This window comes from Littorina saxatilis, linkage group LG16 (assembly GCF_037325665.1).
Source record: "Littorina saxatilis isolate snail1 linkage group LG16, US_GU_Lsax_2.0, whole genome shotgun sequence".
NCBI classification, from domain to species: Eukaryota; Metazoa; Mollusca; class Gastropoda; order Littorinimorpha; family Littorinidae; genus Littorina; species Littorina saxatilis.
The window spans coordinates 34,766,446-34,780,397 of record NC_090260.1 but is presented as its reverse complement, the minus strand read 5'-3'; the positions used below and the strand labels follow the sequence as shown (position 1 = coordinate 34,780,397).

General features: G+C 44.5%; 1 protein-coding gene across 8 annotated transcripts in view; it reads right to left on the bottom strand.

Moving 5' to 3' along the window:
• LOC138950918 (multiple epidermal growth factor-like domains protein 10) overlaps window positions 1-13,667 on the bottom strand; it is a 59,421-nt gene extending 45,754 nt beyond the window's left edge. For 2 of the 8 annotated variants that reach the window (XM_070322623.1, XM_070322630.1), the window contains exons 1-5: window positions 13,080-13,665; window positions 10,510-10,705; window positions 6,470-6,623; window positions 5,589-5,723; window positions 4,917-5,003 (exon numbers count right to left, since the gene is read on the bottom strand). In XM_070322623.1, coding sequence (XP_070178724.1) covers window positions 4,917-5,003; window positions 5,589-5,723; window positions 6,470-6,623; window positions 10,510-10,658 — 525 coding nt within the window. In that variant the 5' untranslated portion in view covers window positions 10,659-10,705; window positions 13,080-13,665. Of the gene's footprint in view, window positions 1-4,916; window positions 5,004-5,588; window positions 5,724-6,469; window positions 6,624-10,509; window positions 10,706-12,284; window positions 12,663-12,761; window positions 12,905-13,079 lie in introns of those variants that run through there. The other 6 variants (XM_070322629.1, XM_070322626.1, XM_070322624.1 and 3 more) reach the window with 6 other exon arrangements.
• Window positions 13,668-13,952: the final 285 nt, after the last annotated feature.

Below are 13,952 nucleotides of genomic sequence, written 5' to 3'. Positions count from 1 at the left end.
GTCCAGCGCATGGGTTTCGGACACCGAAGAGCCCACTCGGACAGACATCTTGCGATTGCTGATGAAGTTTTTGATGAATTGGTACATGTGGCCAGAGACACCGATTCTGCCGAGTTTTAGGAGTAGACGAGCATGCCAGACGCTGTCGTACGCAGATTTAATATCAAAGAAGGTTCCAAGAAGAGAATTATTACTATGTGCCAAGGTCTTTTTGATTTTTTCAGTGACGTGCACAATGTGGTCCGCACACGAACGACCTTGCCTAAAACCTGCCTGGCATGTAGGAATGATATTGTGTTTATTGAGGTGGAACTCCAGCCTCTGGTTCACCACACGCTCAAAGATCTTGCTGAGGTGGGGGGTTAGTGATATGGGGCGGTAACTGCCAGGTAGATTGCCCGGTTTTCCGCTCTTCAATACTGCTACTACTTGTGAGTCTGACCACGCTGCGGGGATAGTATCCTTTAACCAGCATAGGTTGAAAAACTGAGTGAGCAACTTAACAAAGTTAGGTGGTAGATGTTTTATCATGTGATATGATATTGGGTCTAAACCTGTGGATTTTTTTGGGTCTTTCACAGAAGAGATGGCGTTTTGGACTTCTTTTGCCTTAAACATGCAGTTTATAGGCAACTGGTTGTCATCTGGGGGGTATGTGAAACCCTTCTCCTGATCTAACCTATAATTGAGTCGTTCAGTATCTAGGGATTTTGATTGACTATTTTTGGCAAAGGTATCTGCTAATAGGTTTGCCTTTTCAGAGTCAGTTGTGGTCATTTTATCACCCGATAGTAGTGGCTTTTCTTTAGTTCTGTATCTACATTTAAATCTGCGGATTTTCTTCCAGATTTTGCCACAGTCTTTGTAATCTTTAGTTTCTTTGTGGACAAAGTTTTCCCAGTTTTGAAGTTTAGCCTCAGCGGTGATCTGGTTAAATTGTATTTCAGCTGACTTCATATTCGTGAAGTTAGCGTCTGAGCAGTGCCTGAGATATGTCCTAATGTGATATCGCTTGTTTGCCAAGGCTTCATCACAGTCTGCATTCCACCACTCATTCCTTTTGGCCTTACAGTTAGGATTTACTGATTTAAGCGGAATGTGATTATTGGCAGCAGTGAGTATACATTGACGTATGTTATTGTAAGAGGCTTCGATGTCATCCGTAAGGAGAGTTTCCTCCCTGACACCCTCGAGCTCCGCACGGAAGCTGTCCCAATTTGCCTGTTTGTAATTGTACTTTTTTCTGACCTCCGAGTTATTGCGATTAGGGGCGAAGTGGCGGAAGGTAAGAACAATGGGTAAGTGATCGGAGCCGAGGGCGTCCGGGAAAACGTTCCAGTCGATGTCAGTGACTATGGCATTTGAGCAAAGGGAGAGATCGATTGCTGACGGGGAATGGTCAGCTCTGTCTGGAAGTCTGGTTGCCGAGCCATCGTTTAGTATACAAAAGTCAGTTTCCAAAATGACGTCAGCAAGGTTGCTATTGGCATGTTTGTATCTAGGGTTAGCAGAGTCCCACAGAGGGTGGTGATTATTAAAATCACCCATCACGCACCAGTGTGCCCTGCCATGATCCAGGGATTTTAGCCAGTCGGTAGTTCCTTTTTTATTACACCCGTGGGGGTAATATATGTTAACTATGTTGAGGTTTTTGGATCCTTTTATTTCGATTTCAACAGCACATGTACTGAGATTTTCTGAACTAGGGATGAGAGGTGCAAAGGGTTTGTAATTTAAGGAAGACTTTAGATAAATAGCTGTTTGAATGAGTTGCCCTGAGCCCTTTTGCTCTACTATGGGAGGGAAGTCAAAACCATCTATAGAAGGCAGTAGGGAGCGTTTTCTCTTGACTGACTGGATAACTAAGATGTCAGCAGAGTGATTTGATATATAATTATATAGCTGAGAGAAGTTAGAGTTGATAGAGCGACAGTTCCACTGTAATATGATAAATCCGTGACCGCTTTCACTTTGTTCAGCCATTTTAACACGCACAAAAAAGGTAAGTTAAAGGGCAGATTTAAAATAGGTTAAAAAGTGGTTTTGACAGCTTTCATATCCGTCACGGACAACTGCTTGGCACCAGCAAGGGCGCCCAGCGCCAGAGTGGCGCCGCCCGGAATGAAGCGTTCAACCTTGGTGTTGGAGAGTTGTGTGTATGTAGCTGAGAGGGAGTCGATCAGGTCGAGAGGACTCTGCATCTGTCTGGCCTTAACCATGAAGCCGAGGCACTGCTCGATGAAACCTTGAAGGCCTCTTTGTTGTTCATTTAAATTTGCATATTGCTCTCCTGTTTTTAGCTTATCTAGTGCAGCGTCGGCTAGCTCAAGCTCTGCCTTCTCCTGCTCCTCCCTCATCTGCTGCTTTATTTCCTGTTCAGTTTTAAGTTTGTATTCTCTGAATCTCTGGGCCAATCCCTCCTCCATTCTCCCCATCAACCTCTCGAAGAGCTGCTCTTCTTTCGAGTCCTCCTTCCTGTTCTGGGCTTTGCGTAGGAGGGAGGCCTTTAACCCGGGGGTCCCATGAAGCGGCGCCTCTGCCCGAGCCGTCTGAGACTTACAGGGCGCCTGGGGGCCAGGATTTGGATTTTGCGAAGTTGTTTGGTGCTTCGCGGTTGCAGCAGAACTGTCCGCATGAACTGGAAGGAGTGTATTGTCATGTTCGGTCATTTTGTTTTTGATTTCTTGTATTTTATTTACTTGCCCACCCAGGGGGGGTCTCTGGACAGCCAAAGAGTACCCGGACCGGGGGGTTGAGGTCCGCCGGATCGGTTGCGGAGGGGGACGCCAGAAGGAGTCCCTCATTTCCGCTGGGGCAGTCGCTGTTTTATTTTGTTGTTTGGCGAGCTCGCGCCGCGCCCGATCCAGGGCCTCAGAATATGGTATGTATGCTGCCGACCTGATCTTATTGGCCTGCAACCTCAGTCTCATTTCCGGGCATCCAAGATAAGCGGCGGAATGCTCGCCCTTGCAGTTTACGCAATGTTTGGCCTTGGTGCACGTCGCTCCGTCGTGGCCCTTGGAGCCACATCGGGGGCAGATCTGCACTTTTGATTTGCATTGTTGTTTTAGGTGCGATAGTCTCTGGCACTTCGTACAGCGCCGCACTGGAGGAGTGTAGGGTTCGACGCCGTACACCTCACTCTCCAGAACGACGCTGTCTGGAAGAATTGCCGTTGTAAACGTGACACGGACCGCCTGAGACGGTTTCCCATCCCTAAGGAGAAGACGGCGGAAAGATCGAACCGAGGAGGGGCCCTTTTCTACAAGACTCCCATCCTCCATCCGGACGCGCACGCCCACTGCCATCTCAGACAGGTCTGTTCCTGAATGTATTGTGGGTATGCGTTTAATGACACCTTCGGTTGTTACCTCCGGACGGTGGCATTTCACTTTGATGCCGCCGATCGAGTCCAGCCTCAATAGCTTGTTTTGTTGTGATGCTGAGGAGCACCCTACCAGGACGCTCCCAGCTGCCAGCATGCGTATTTCTTTGACCTCGCCGATGGCAAGGTCAAAAGTTTTTTTCCTCCTGAGGCCGAGTCCCTGCAATGTTGCAGGGCCCTCCTTCAGGTCCTGCACCACCACGGGGAACTCTAAGAAGGAGGGAGGAGGTTGCTTGGGTTGGTAAAGAAGTTTTCTTCGGGGTCTTTGTTTTGTGTGTGTGTGTGTATTGGCAGGTGGTAGTGGCTGTTGAGTTGTCTGGTTTTCTTGTGATTCAGTTAGGGGTTGGGAGGTGTCGACCCCCCGGGCAGATGTTGCATGGGAAATACCTGTGTTTCCCTGAAGAGGGGGACCCTCGCAGAGGACCTTTTGCTTCTTTTTCTTTTTGGGCTTCTTACGATTGACTTCGGTGAAGTCTTCCTCAAAATGATCAGTAATCTGAGAGCGTGGGGGGCTATCCCGGAAGAGAAGAGATTCCGGAGAGCTCTGCCCCCCCTCAGGGTCGTCCTCCCGCAATCTCTTTCTCTTGAAAGGAGAAGATATGCTGGTTTTCTCATTGGTGATTGCTTTATTAAGCTGTTTGGATTTTGGGGACTGACCAGTCCGGCTGGCCCGGTCAGTCTCATTCAGTGATTCCATGGGAATATCTGGGGCGCGGTCAGAACCGCTTGCTGTTTGGTCCATATTAAGGGACCAATCTTGCTCCCTCAGAGCAGTGGTGTCCGTTGGAAGGTAGTTATCTACCCAGATGAACGTTTCCCGCCTATCAGCAAAGGTGGTGTTTGGCAGTTTGTGTTTAGCAACTTGGCTCATCACTTACAAGGTACGGTACGGTCACCAAGAAAAAACAAGCCAAACAGCTCAGGGTTAAAAAGGCAGGATAAAAGCAGGGTAACAAAAGCGTCCCTAGACAAAGAGTGAGCTGAAGCTCACCCCTCTAGCGACTTTCACTTCTCTCCCGAGAAACACGAGGACTCCTGCAGGGCGAGTGGGAACGCCACCAAGGGCAGCTAGCCCCCTTTCTGGACCCACGCCAAGAGCAGAGGGAGCTGTGTCGTGTGTTTAAGACACAACGAAAATGTGATTGTCCCCCTTTACCCTCAGGAATTCGGGAGAAAATCGCTATTTGAGCACTGACTTGGCTATGTAAGCTCGAGGTGCGTTAAAGCAGTCGCTATGTAATCAGCATGTTTGCTTGTGAAAGAACGCACTCTACGGGCCAGCAACTGCAGTGAATTACTCGTGCTGAGTGTGACATGACATGCACGTGACAGAACACGACGCATGACATGAATGGCATGAACACTGATACCTGACATCCCCTGGACGTATATTAAACCTAGAGTAGAACCGCGCGAGGTGACATCCGACTCATTTCCTGGTGGAGGGTCACAAATGGTCGCTAGGCTATACAAACCGTGGGAGTTTCATCCCATGAACGAAGGGGGAAGAACAGAAGAGTGTTAGCCTCACCTCACTACCGCTGTCTCTCCCTGAACTTCCACAGGGGCTAAGCAGAGGCGAACTTTCACCCAGGGTGCGTTGGATAGGCAGAACGTTCTATTCGAGAAGAAATAAAAACTGTATTCGGCTCTACTTCTTCCCGCCGGCGAAGCCGTACCCGGCGAAGCGGGTATTCATCTAGTACCGCATACATACATACATACATCTTTCTTTATTTGGTGTTCAACGTCGTTTTCAACCGTTCACATACATATATTTATTTTTCATTTTCATTTTCATTACTTTATTGTCCCATCGTTGGGAAATTCGGGTCGCTTCCTCCCAGTGGAAAGCTAGCAGCAACGGAGTCGCGCTACCCAGGTGTCTGCGTGTTTAGGTGTATTCAGCCACCTGCACTTATGGCAGAATGACCAAGGTCTTTTACGTGCCATTGTGATGACACGGGGGTGGGACATGGCTTCCGTCTCTGGGTCTGCACATAAAGTTGACCCGTGTCCGTCCCGGCCCGAATTCGAACCTGCGACCTTCCGATCACAAGTCCAGTGCTCTACCAACTGAGCTACCGGGCCCCCATACATACATACATACATACATACATACTTACATACATACAAGTATACATACACACAAACATGCATACATGTATGCATACATTCACGCATACACGCCTATCCAACGCACCCCTGATGTTTGATGATTCCTTCTGTTATCTTCCTCCTCTGTGAGAACGGGGTACAGACTCCTGTGGCTCGTGGTCCGTGAATTAGTTCCCCTTGCAGGCATCGGATATGGACCTCGGCAAGTTTGGGTGTGCTCCTTTGACAGAACAAAGAGATGTTTCGTGGAATCTGTCTTGTAAGACTGAACCGGCGTTGTATAAGACCGCCCTACACCCTTCCGAGTCCCGTTAAAAGACCACACTTTTTCCAGTCTGTTCATGACGTCCGTAAATTTGCCTTCGCTTGAAGACAAAATTCGTTGGGTTATAGAAATACGAAAATACCAAATTTCACTTTTCCCCTCTGTCGAATGTGTTTGCAAACACACACACACACACACACACACACACACACACACACACACACACACACACACACACACACACACACACATATATATATATATATATATAAAACATCAGAAATTGTGAAAGAAACAATTGAATGTATATATATATACACACCACCCCCAAACAAACACACACACACAGACACACACTCACCACACACACACACACCCGGCAGGGGCGGATCAGTTGCTTGGTAAGGGGGGGTGCACTTTGAATCGAAAGTGAATGTGATGGGCGCAAAGCGCCCGAATTTGCTAGGGGGGTCCGGGGGCATGCTCCCCCGGAAAATTTATTTGCTCAAAGAAGCAAAATGGTGCCATCTGGTGCCATTTGAACTTATAAATGGTCATAGAATCAGCTTTCCAATTGTGTTTTTTTGCTGGCCACACAACCAAACACCACCCCCCCCACACACACACACACACACACACTGACACAAACTCACACATAAATCAAACTTAGGCCTAATGAACGTCTCTCGCGCGTGTCTGACCTGGTATCGTAGAACAGTGGGTGTTTCTCTGCAGCCCGCCGCAGCGTTAGGACAGCTCGCCAGTAGATTGCCGATCTCGCGTTCCAAGGAATGCACGGGGTGGACACTGTTCTCTGTCACCTCCGTTCGGTCGCTGGGACACGTTAGCGATTGGCTGAAATAGTTGTTGTCTGGTTAAAAACTGAAGCGTAACATTAAAACATTAAACAATTTGCTTTTGACGGGATTTGTTATTGTCCTGAAAACAAATGAGAACCTTAAGCAAACGAGGCATAACGCAGTTTAGAGATCAATGAACAAAGGGAAGAAAACGCTCAAAGATGCATACGACATGTGACACAGGGCCGGACCCAGGGGGGGGGGGGGGGGGTTCCAGGGGTTCCGGAACCCCACCCCTGGAAAAAGCATGTACCTTGCTTTGAGTGTTTGTTTTTTTTACTAGTTTTAGCACCAAAACAATGCTGCTCTTAACCCTCAAAACAAGGCCCAGAATGCACCAGATTGCACAGATTTTAACCGTTTTTTCAAAACATTTCCGGGGGAGCATGCCCCCGGACCCCCCTAGTTCGCGCAGGCACTTCGCTGATTTGTCCCCCCAAAAAAGGAGGAACCCCCCACTTACAACTCATTTGGTCCGGCCCTGATGTGTGAATGGAGTAAGTGAGAGTTATTCGGAGCTATTCCTCTGGCACCTGAAAAAAACTTCAAGCATTGTTCGCTTGTTCGCTTGTACATTTCAATGCTGGTTATTGAGAATCATATGGTTCCGAATAACTCTGAATTGTCGACAACTGGCTACAATATTGCTTAAATAAATAAAACTTTAAACCTACAGGGTGACCCCCCCCCCCCCCCCCCCCCCCTGTCCTTCCCTAAAAAAATGATAAGAATTTCTGTATCTGTTCTGCATCTAGTTCGCATTTAATGTAAATTTACTTCAACTTGTGCATGATCATAACACAAAGTTTCACTACCGGCACGGTTGGCCTAGTGGTAAGGCGTCCGCCCCGTGATCGGGAGGTCGTGGGTTCGAACCCCGGCCGGGTCATACCTAAGACTTTAAAATTGGCGATCTAGTGGCTGCTCCGCCTGGCGTCTGGCATTATGGGGTTAGTGCTAGGACTGGTTGGTCCGGTGTCAGAATAATGTGACTGGGTGAGACATGAAGCCTTGTGCTGCGACTTCTGTCTTGTGTGTGGCGCACGTTATATGTCAAAGCAGCACCGCCCTGATATGGCCCTTCGTGGTCGGCTGGGCGTTAAGCAAACAAACAAACAAACAAACAAACAAACAAACAAAGTTTCACGTCTGTAGGTTACATGGTCTGACGCCTTTCGAAAAGTAATAAAATCAAAATTCTGGGTTCGATTCAATAGTAGGAGGTTTGGCCACACTCGTTCATTATAAACCCTCCAGATCGTTACCTGAAGGATCTCATCATTTTCATGGGTGGCATTTTTTTTAGGTCACACACTATGTCGTAGTTGACAAAAAAGTTAGTAGAGTGTTAAACTAATGTTCCGGAATGACGTTAAAAAAAGCTCGTTTGTAATGCTTATGCCACAACCCTCGTAAAAGAAAATTTTATTTTATTTTATTTTATTTGATTTGATTTGATTTGTTCTCTCTCTCTCTCTCTCTCTCTCTCTCTCTCTCTCTCTCTCTCTCTCTCTCTCTCTCTCTCTCTCTCTCTCTCTCTCTCTCTCTCTCTCTCTCTCTAAAGTATATCATGGCGAAGTGCCCAACTATATTCAGGACCTATTTCACAGAGTCACCGAAAGGTACGGGTCTATCAATTTTCTACCACCAATACCCAGGATTGATTTCTTCAAAACTAGTCAAGCCTTCTCTGGCTCTATGGTGTGGAACTCCATTCTGTCTGTAATAAGATCCTTAACCTCACTAAAGAGTTTTAAACAAGCTCTGCATAATCATTATATGTCTACCTAGATGGCTATATCTAGTCTTAACATGTGCAAGTAGCTGTCAACAATTGGCAAAGCTTTATTAATTACAAAAATATGTTCTTTATTACATGTATTATGTGGAATTTATGTTGCGATTTTCCATCATCATCAACATCATCATCATCATCATCATCATCATCATCATCATCATCATCATCATCATCATCATCATCATCATCTTCATCTCCATCATCATCATCTTCATCATCATCATTTACACCATATAATCATTGTAAGCATTAGTGTAAACGTTGGTATTGTGTGAATTTTACCGTCGATCACTTTACATGTGTAACCTCAATTAACAAGTTGCATGTTCCGCTTTTGATTTGTATGTTGCTTACTTTGTCATTTTGTGCTTACTTGTCGATTGTTTGCTGGTTCGTTCGTTTAATTTGTTTATTTGTCATGTTGCTTTACTTGTTTATCATTTATTAGACATTTGTATTAGAAGTAAGGACCGATTGTAAGAAAAGGCGTCGCCTTAAACCTCTATCCTTGAAAAATAAAGTTCCATCAGCATCATCATCTCTCTCTCTCTCTCTCTCTCTCTCTCTCTCTCTCTCTCTCTCTCTCTCTCTCTCTCTCTCTCTCTCTCTCTCTCTCTCTCTCTCTCTCTCTCTCTCTCTCTCTCTCTCTCTCTCTCTACAACATAAGAAGCAAACAGTACCCATTTTAGCCAAACGTGGAGACAGTCATCATCATCATCATCATCATCATCATCATCATCATCTCTCTCTCTCTCCCCCCCTCTCTTTCTCCCTCCCCTGGCCCTCTGTCTCTGTCTCTGTGTCTCTCTCTCCTCTCTCTCTTTTCACCACCTAAAATCATGTTAAATGGTCCACAATTATCAGCTGATTTGAAGTTAAAGAATCTAAACTACCTGCCGCTAGTTAAACAGTTACAGTTTAATAAGACTGTAATGATGTATAAAGTATATCATGGCGAAGTGCCCATCTATATTCAGGACCTATTTCACAGAGTCACCGAAAGGTACGGGTCTATCAATTTTCTACCACCAATACCCAGGATTGATTTGTTCAAAACTAGTCAAGCCTTCTCTGGCGCTATGGTGTGGAACTCCATTCCGTCTGTAATAAGATCATTAACCTCACTAAAGAGTTTTAAACAAGCTCTGCATAATCATTTTATGTCTACCTAGATGGCTATACTAGTCTTAACACGTGCAAGTAGCTGTCAACAATTGGCAGAGCTTTATGAATTACACAAATATGTTCTTTACTATATGTATTATGTGGAATTTATGTTGCGATTTTCCATCATCACTTCATCATCATCATCATCATCATCATCATCTTCATCATCATCATCATCATCATCATCATCATCATCACCATCATCATCATCATTATCATTTACACCATATAATCATTATTAGCATTAGTGTAAACGTTGGTATCGTGTGAATTTTACTGTCGATCCCTTTACATGTGTTAACATGTTGCATGTTTCGCTTTCGATTTGTATGTTGCTTACTTTGCCATTTTATTGTTTATGTTTATTTGCTTGTTTGCTTACTTGTCGATTGTTTGCTGGTTCGTTCGTTTACTTTGTTTATTTGTCATGTTGCTTTACTTGTTTATCATTTATTAGATATTTGTATTAGAAGTAAGGACCGGTTGTAAGAAAAGGCGTCGCCTTAAACCTCTATCCTTGAAAAATAAAGTTCCATCATCATCATCATCTCTCTCTCTCTCTCTCTCTCTCTCTCTCTCTCTCTCTCTCTCTCTCTCTCTCTCTCTCTCTCTCTCTCTCTTGCTCTCTTTGTCTCTCCCTCTCTCTCTCCTTAAATTGTGTTCAGACATGCATGTTCAGAAATTCCCACTTCTCTACATGACGTCAGAATTCGTGCAAAGCCTGTAATTGTGTACATAGTCCTGTGTTTATACGAGCGTATGTTATCATAACATTTTAGTTCCTTCTTTGGGCGAGGGCTGGTTGAAAAAAGCTCGTTTTTATTGCTTATGCCACAACCCTCGTAAAATAAAATTTGATTTGATTTGTTTTGATTTGATCCTTCACTCTCTAACATAAGTAGCAAACAGTACCCACCTGAGCCAGTAGTGGAGACAGTCGTGACAGAAGACGTGACCACAGGGCGTCTCCACTGGCTTGACCATCAGATTGTGGCAGATTGAACACAGGAACCTTTCCTCTGGCTCGGACACCAGACACAGGGCAGGCTGCATCATGTGTGGCATTCCTGATGCTTGATGGTCTACGGCCACAACTCGACGGAAAGAATGACCTGATAATCGTCACGCTCATAAGATAATTGCCAATGTCATTTTTTTTAGAGTTTTGAGAAAAACGCAAAAAATCTTTTTGGTTTCTGAACAATCTGCCAATCTCATTTTAGTTATAAGTTTCAAATTGCCTATCTCGAGCGGTTGGCAGCGGTATAGGTCTACACATGAGATAAAGAGCTGACTACAACATGTTCATTCAGCACAACTGCATGACAACCCCGAAAAAGCTTTTGCATACCTTCACATTCTCCAAACAAGTCTTTATGTATCAAAACAGAAAAGTGCCTAACTCAGAAACGAGAACGGCAGTTTTGCTTACGTAACCGTGGCAATGGTTTCCGATTGTCTGAGAGTTTAAACTCTCTAACTCATGACAGGTACCCTTCCAGTAGCTTCCCCTGTAGTCTCACTGCAGAAATGCCTTTCACTGAGTTAGGTATTTTTCTCATGAGCATGACGTAATATAATATATCAACTCTGCACAACATTATTGCACCCATTTTCGTACCCCAACTAAAACATTCATACCCGCGTGTCATGTCATTCAAACTGTACATGCCATTAAAGGCCCTCCACTTGGCTATCAGGCACACTTTATTTTTGGTTCAAAGATTTCTGTTATAGGTGTCACGTGACCGCCGCCGAAGCAAGGGTACTCCCCCCAAAAAAATGTATTTGCATTTTTTAGTTAAATCAAATAACCAGGACGACTTTCTGAGCCTTCTGCGAATAATTAACTGTGAATCAAGTCATTAAATTTTCTCTCAAAACCGCTGCAGGTGTAGCTACGGTTAAATCCCAGTATGTTTGTAAACATGTTGCTCAAAAGCAGAACGAGATTCTGTAACTCGTTGTGAACTAAGTCACTGCATATATTCACAAACAACAACCTGTATTCATTATTCCACTGAAGAAGCGTATTACACATATCAAAAACAAAACAGATGTGAACGTCTTCGCTAAATTACCATGTGCACACTTTACGAACCTGAAAGTGCCGAAAATCACTCGTTTTCGATGATCTGTTTTTTGTTTTACAAACCGGAAAGCAAAAGTAGGCTCGAAAAGCTCAAATAACACGAAAGCAAAGATAATGTGGCAAAAAGGCTTATCTAACCGACATGAAATTGGATGTCCTTATAACTCAATGTTTTCAATAACCCAGGCTAGTAGGCCTATCTCTGCATTGAGAACCCAAGCAATAGCAAAGTTAAGATGACAAACCACGACGATAAAAAAAGCTGAACAATATATGTGACCCTTCACCACGGAATGAGTTGCATGTCACCTTTGCATGATTTTCATATTTTTACATTTTCCTAAAGAGTTTGTTGTGCTCTATCCAGTGGTGAAAACCGTTTTAGAAAAGAGCGAACACTTTTTGAGTTATAAGCCTGTGACTAAGGTGACCCTCACACTGTTACCAGACACCCCCCAGACTTATATTAAGCCTAGCGCAGAACCGCGTGAGGTGACATGCGACTCATTTCGTGGTGGAGGGTCACATATGTTACTGACATGAACTTAAATTAATGTGTTATTCACAGTTTCCTATGTCATTGTACCTGCATTACTCACCTGCCAGCAAAGGCAGGCCCGCCTTGAAAGGCTCAACTAACCTCAATTTAAAAGCAAAACCACGCTGACATAACTCAACGATATGTAATTGACATGGAGTAGTGTGTATCTTAACGCAATGTTTTGTGACGTCCTGTTATCTGCATTGCAAACCCGAAAGCCACGGTTGGATCGAAAAGCCGCAGTGATGAGATATGTACTTTCGATGCCTTGTGTTAGTGTTCTGGCTCAGATTCCAACTCTCCCACTAACACAAAATGGCGATAACACAGAGAGACAAAGTAGCAAGCGTGTTCAGATAAATCCACCAAGTTTCGTATTGTGTTCGATGTTCTGTTACGATCTTTAACAGACACGGAGCAAGATCCTATGATCCTATGATCACCAATCTGGCAATCAATATTTACGATGTTCTGTTAAAATGTATCCAAGTGATATGGAGTCAAATCACTGTTGATTCATATTATAATTACTCACTGTTTTCGATGTGATTGCAGTGTATCACCGTACCTGCGTAATCTCACCACTACACTCTCCGATATGCACAACGTAGGCTAAGTGAAAATTGCGACAACAGTGACAAAGCAACAAGCGCATTCCGAGAAATCTACTTTCTATTCTCACTGTTTTCAGCGTGCTTTTGCGATATTTAACTGACATTGATTTATATCTTTGTATTAGATCGCAGCGACTCTTGTGTTGCTGCTGTGTTAGCTTTCTAATGGGAGCAGACGATCAGAATTTCCCAGAAATGGGATAATAATAAAAAATAAAAATGAAATCAGTATTACTCACTGGTTTCGATGTCTTCTTCTGCTTCGTAGGCTATACTGAGGAGATCCCTGTACAGAGCAACTATTCTGTCCTGTGAAGTCCCTGTACAGAGCAACTATCCTGTCCTGCGATGTCCCTGTACAGAGCAACTATCCTGTCCTGCGATGTCCCTGTACAGAGCAACTAACCTGTCCTGTGAAGTCCCTGTACAGAGCAACTATCCTGTCCTGTGAAGTCCCTGTACAGAGCAACTAACCTGTCCTGTGAAGTCCCTGTACAGAGCAACTATCCTGTCCTGCGATGTCCCTGTACAGAGCAACTAACCTGTCCTGTGAAGTCCCTGTACAGAGCAACTATCCTGTCCTGCGATGTCCCTGTACAGAGCAACTATCCTGTTCTGCGATGTCCCTGTACAGAGCAACTAACCTGTCCTGTGAAGTCCCTGTACAGAGCAACTATCCTGTCCTGTGAAGTCCCTGTACATGTACCCCCTTTCTGTGTGACCTCCGCACTACACTCTCCAATAGACACAAAACCAACATCAAATTGGCGACGAATGTGAAACAGAAAGCAGAAAGTAACTTCTTCCCAGTAGCAGTCTATTTACGTCTGTTCGCAATAGATACAACAAGTTCAAAAGCGTGGCTGGCCCAGTTTTGCACCAGCCGCGGGGATAAAAGACCAAGTCGCGTAAGGCGAAATTACTAGATTTTTTTTATTTTTTTTTTTAACACGTTTTTATTTCTTTTTGGTACACCACATCAACATCACACAGCAACATCAAATAACATCAGCCATACAAAACTATGCATCTCCAACAAAGACAAAGAAATTTAGATTTAGTCAAGCTGTCGAACTTACAGAATGAAACTGAACTCACTGCATTTTTGTTCT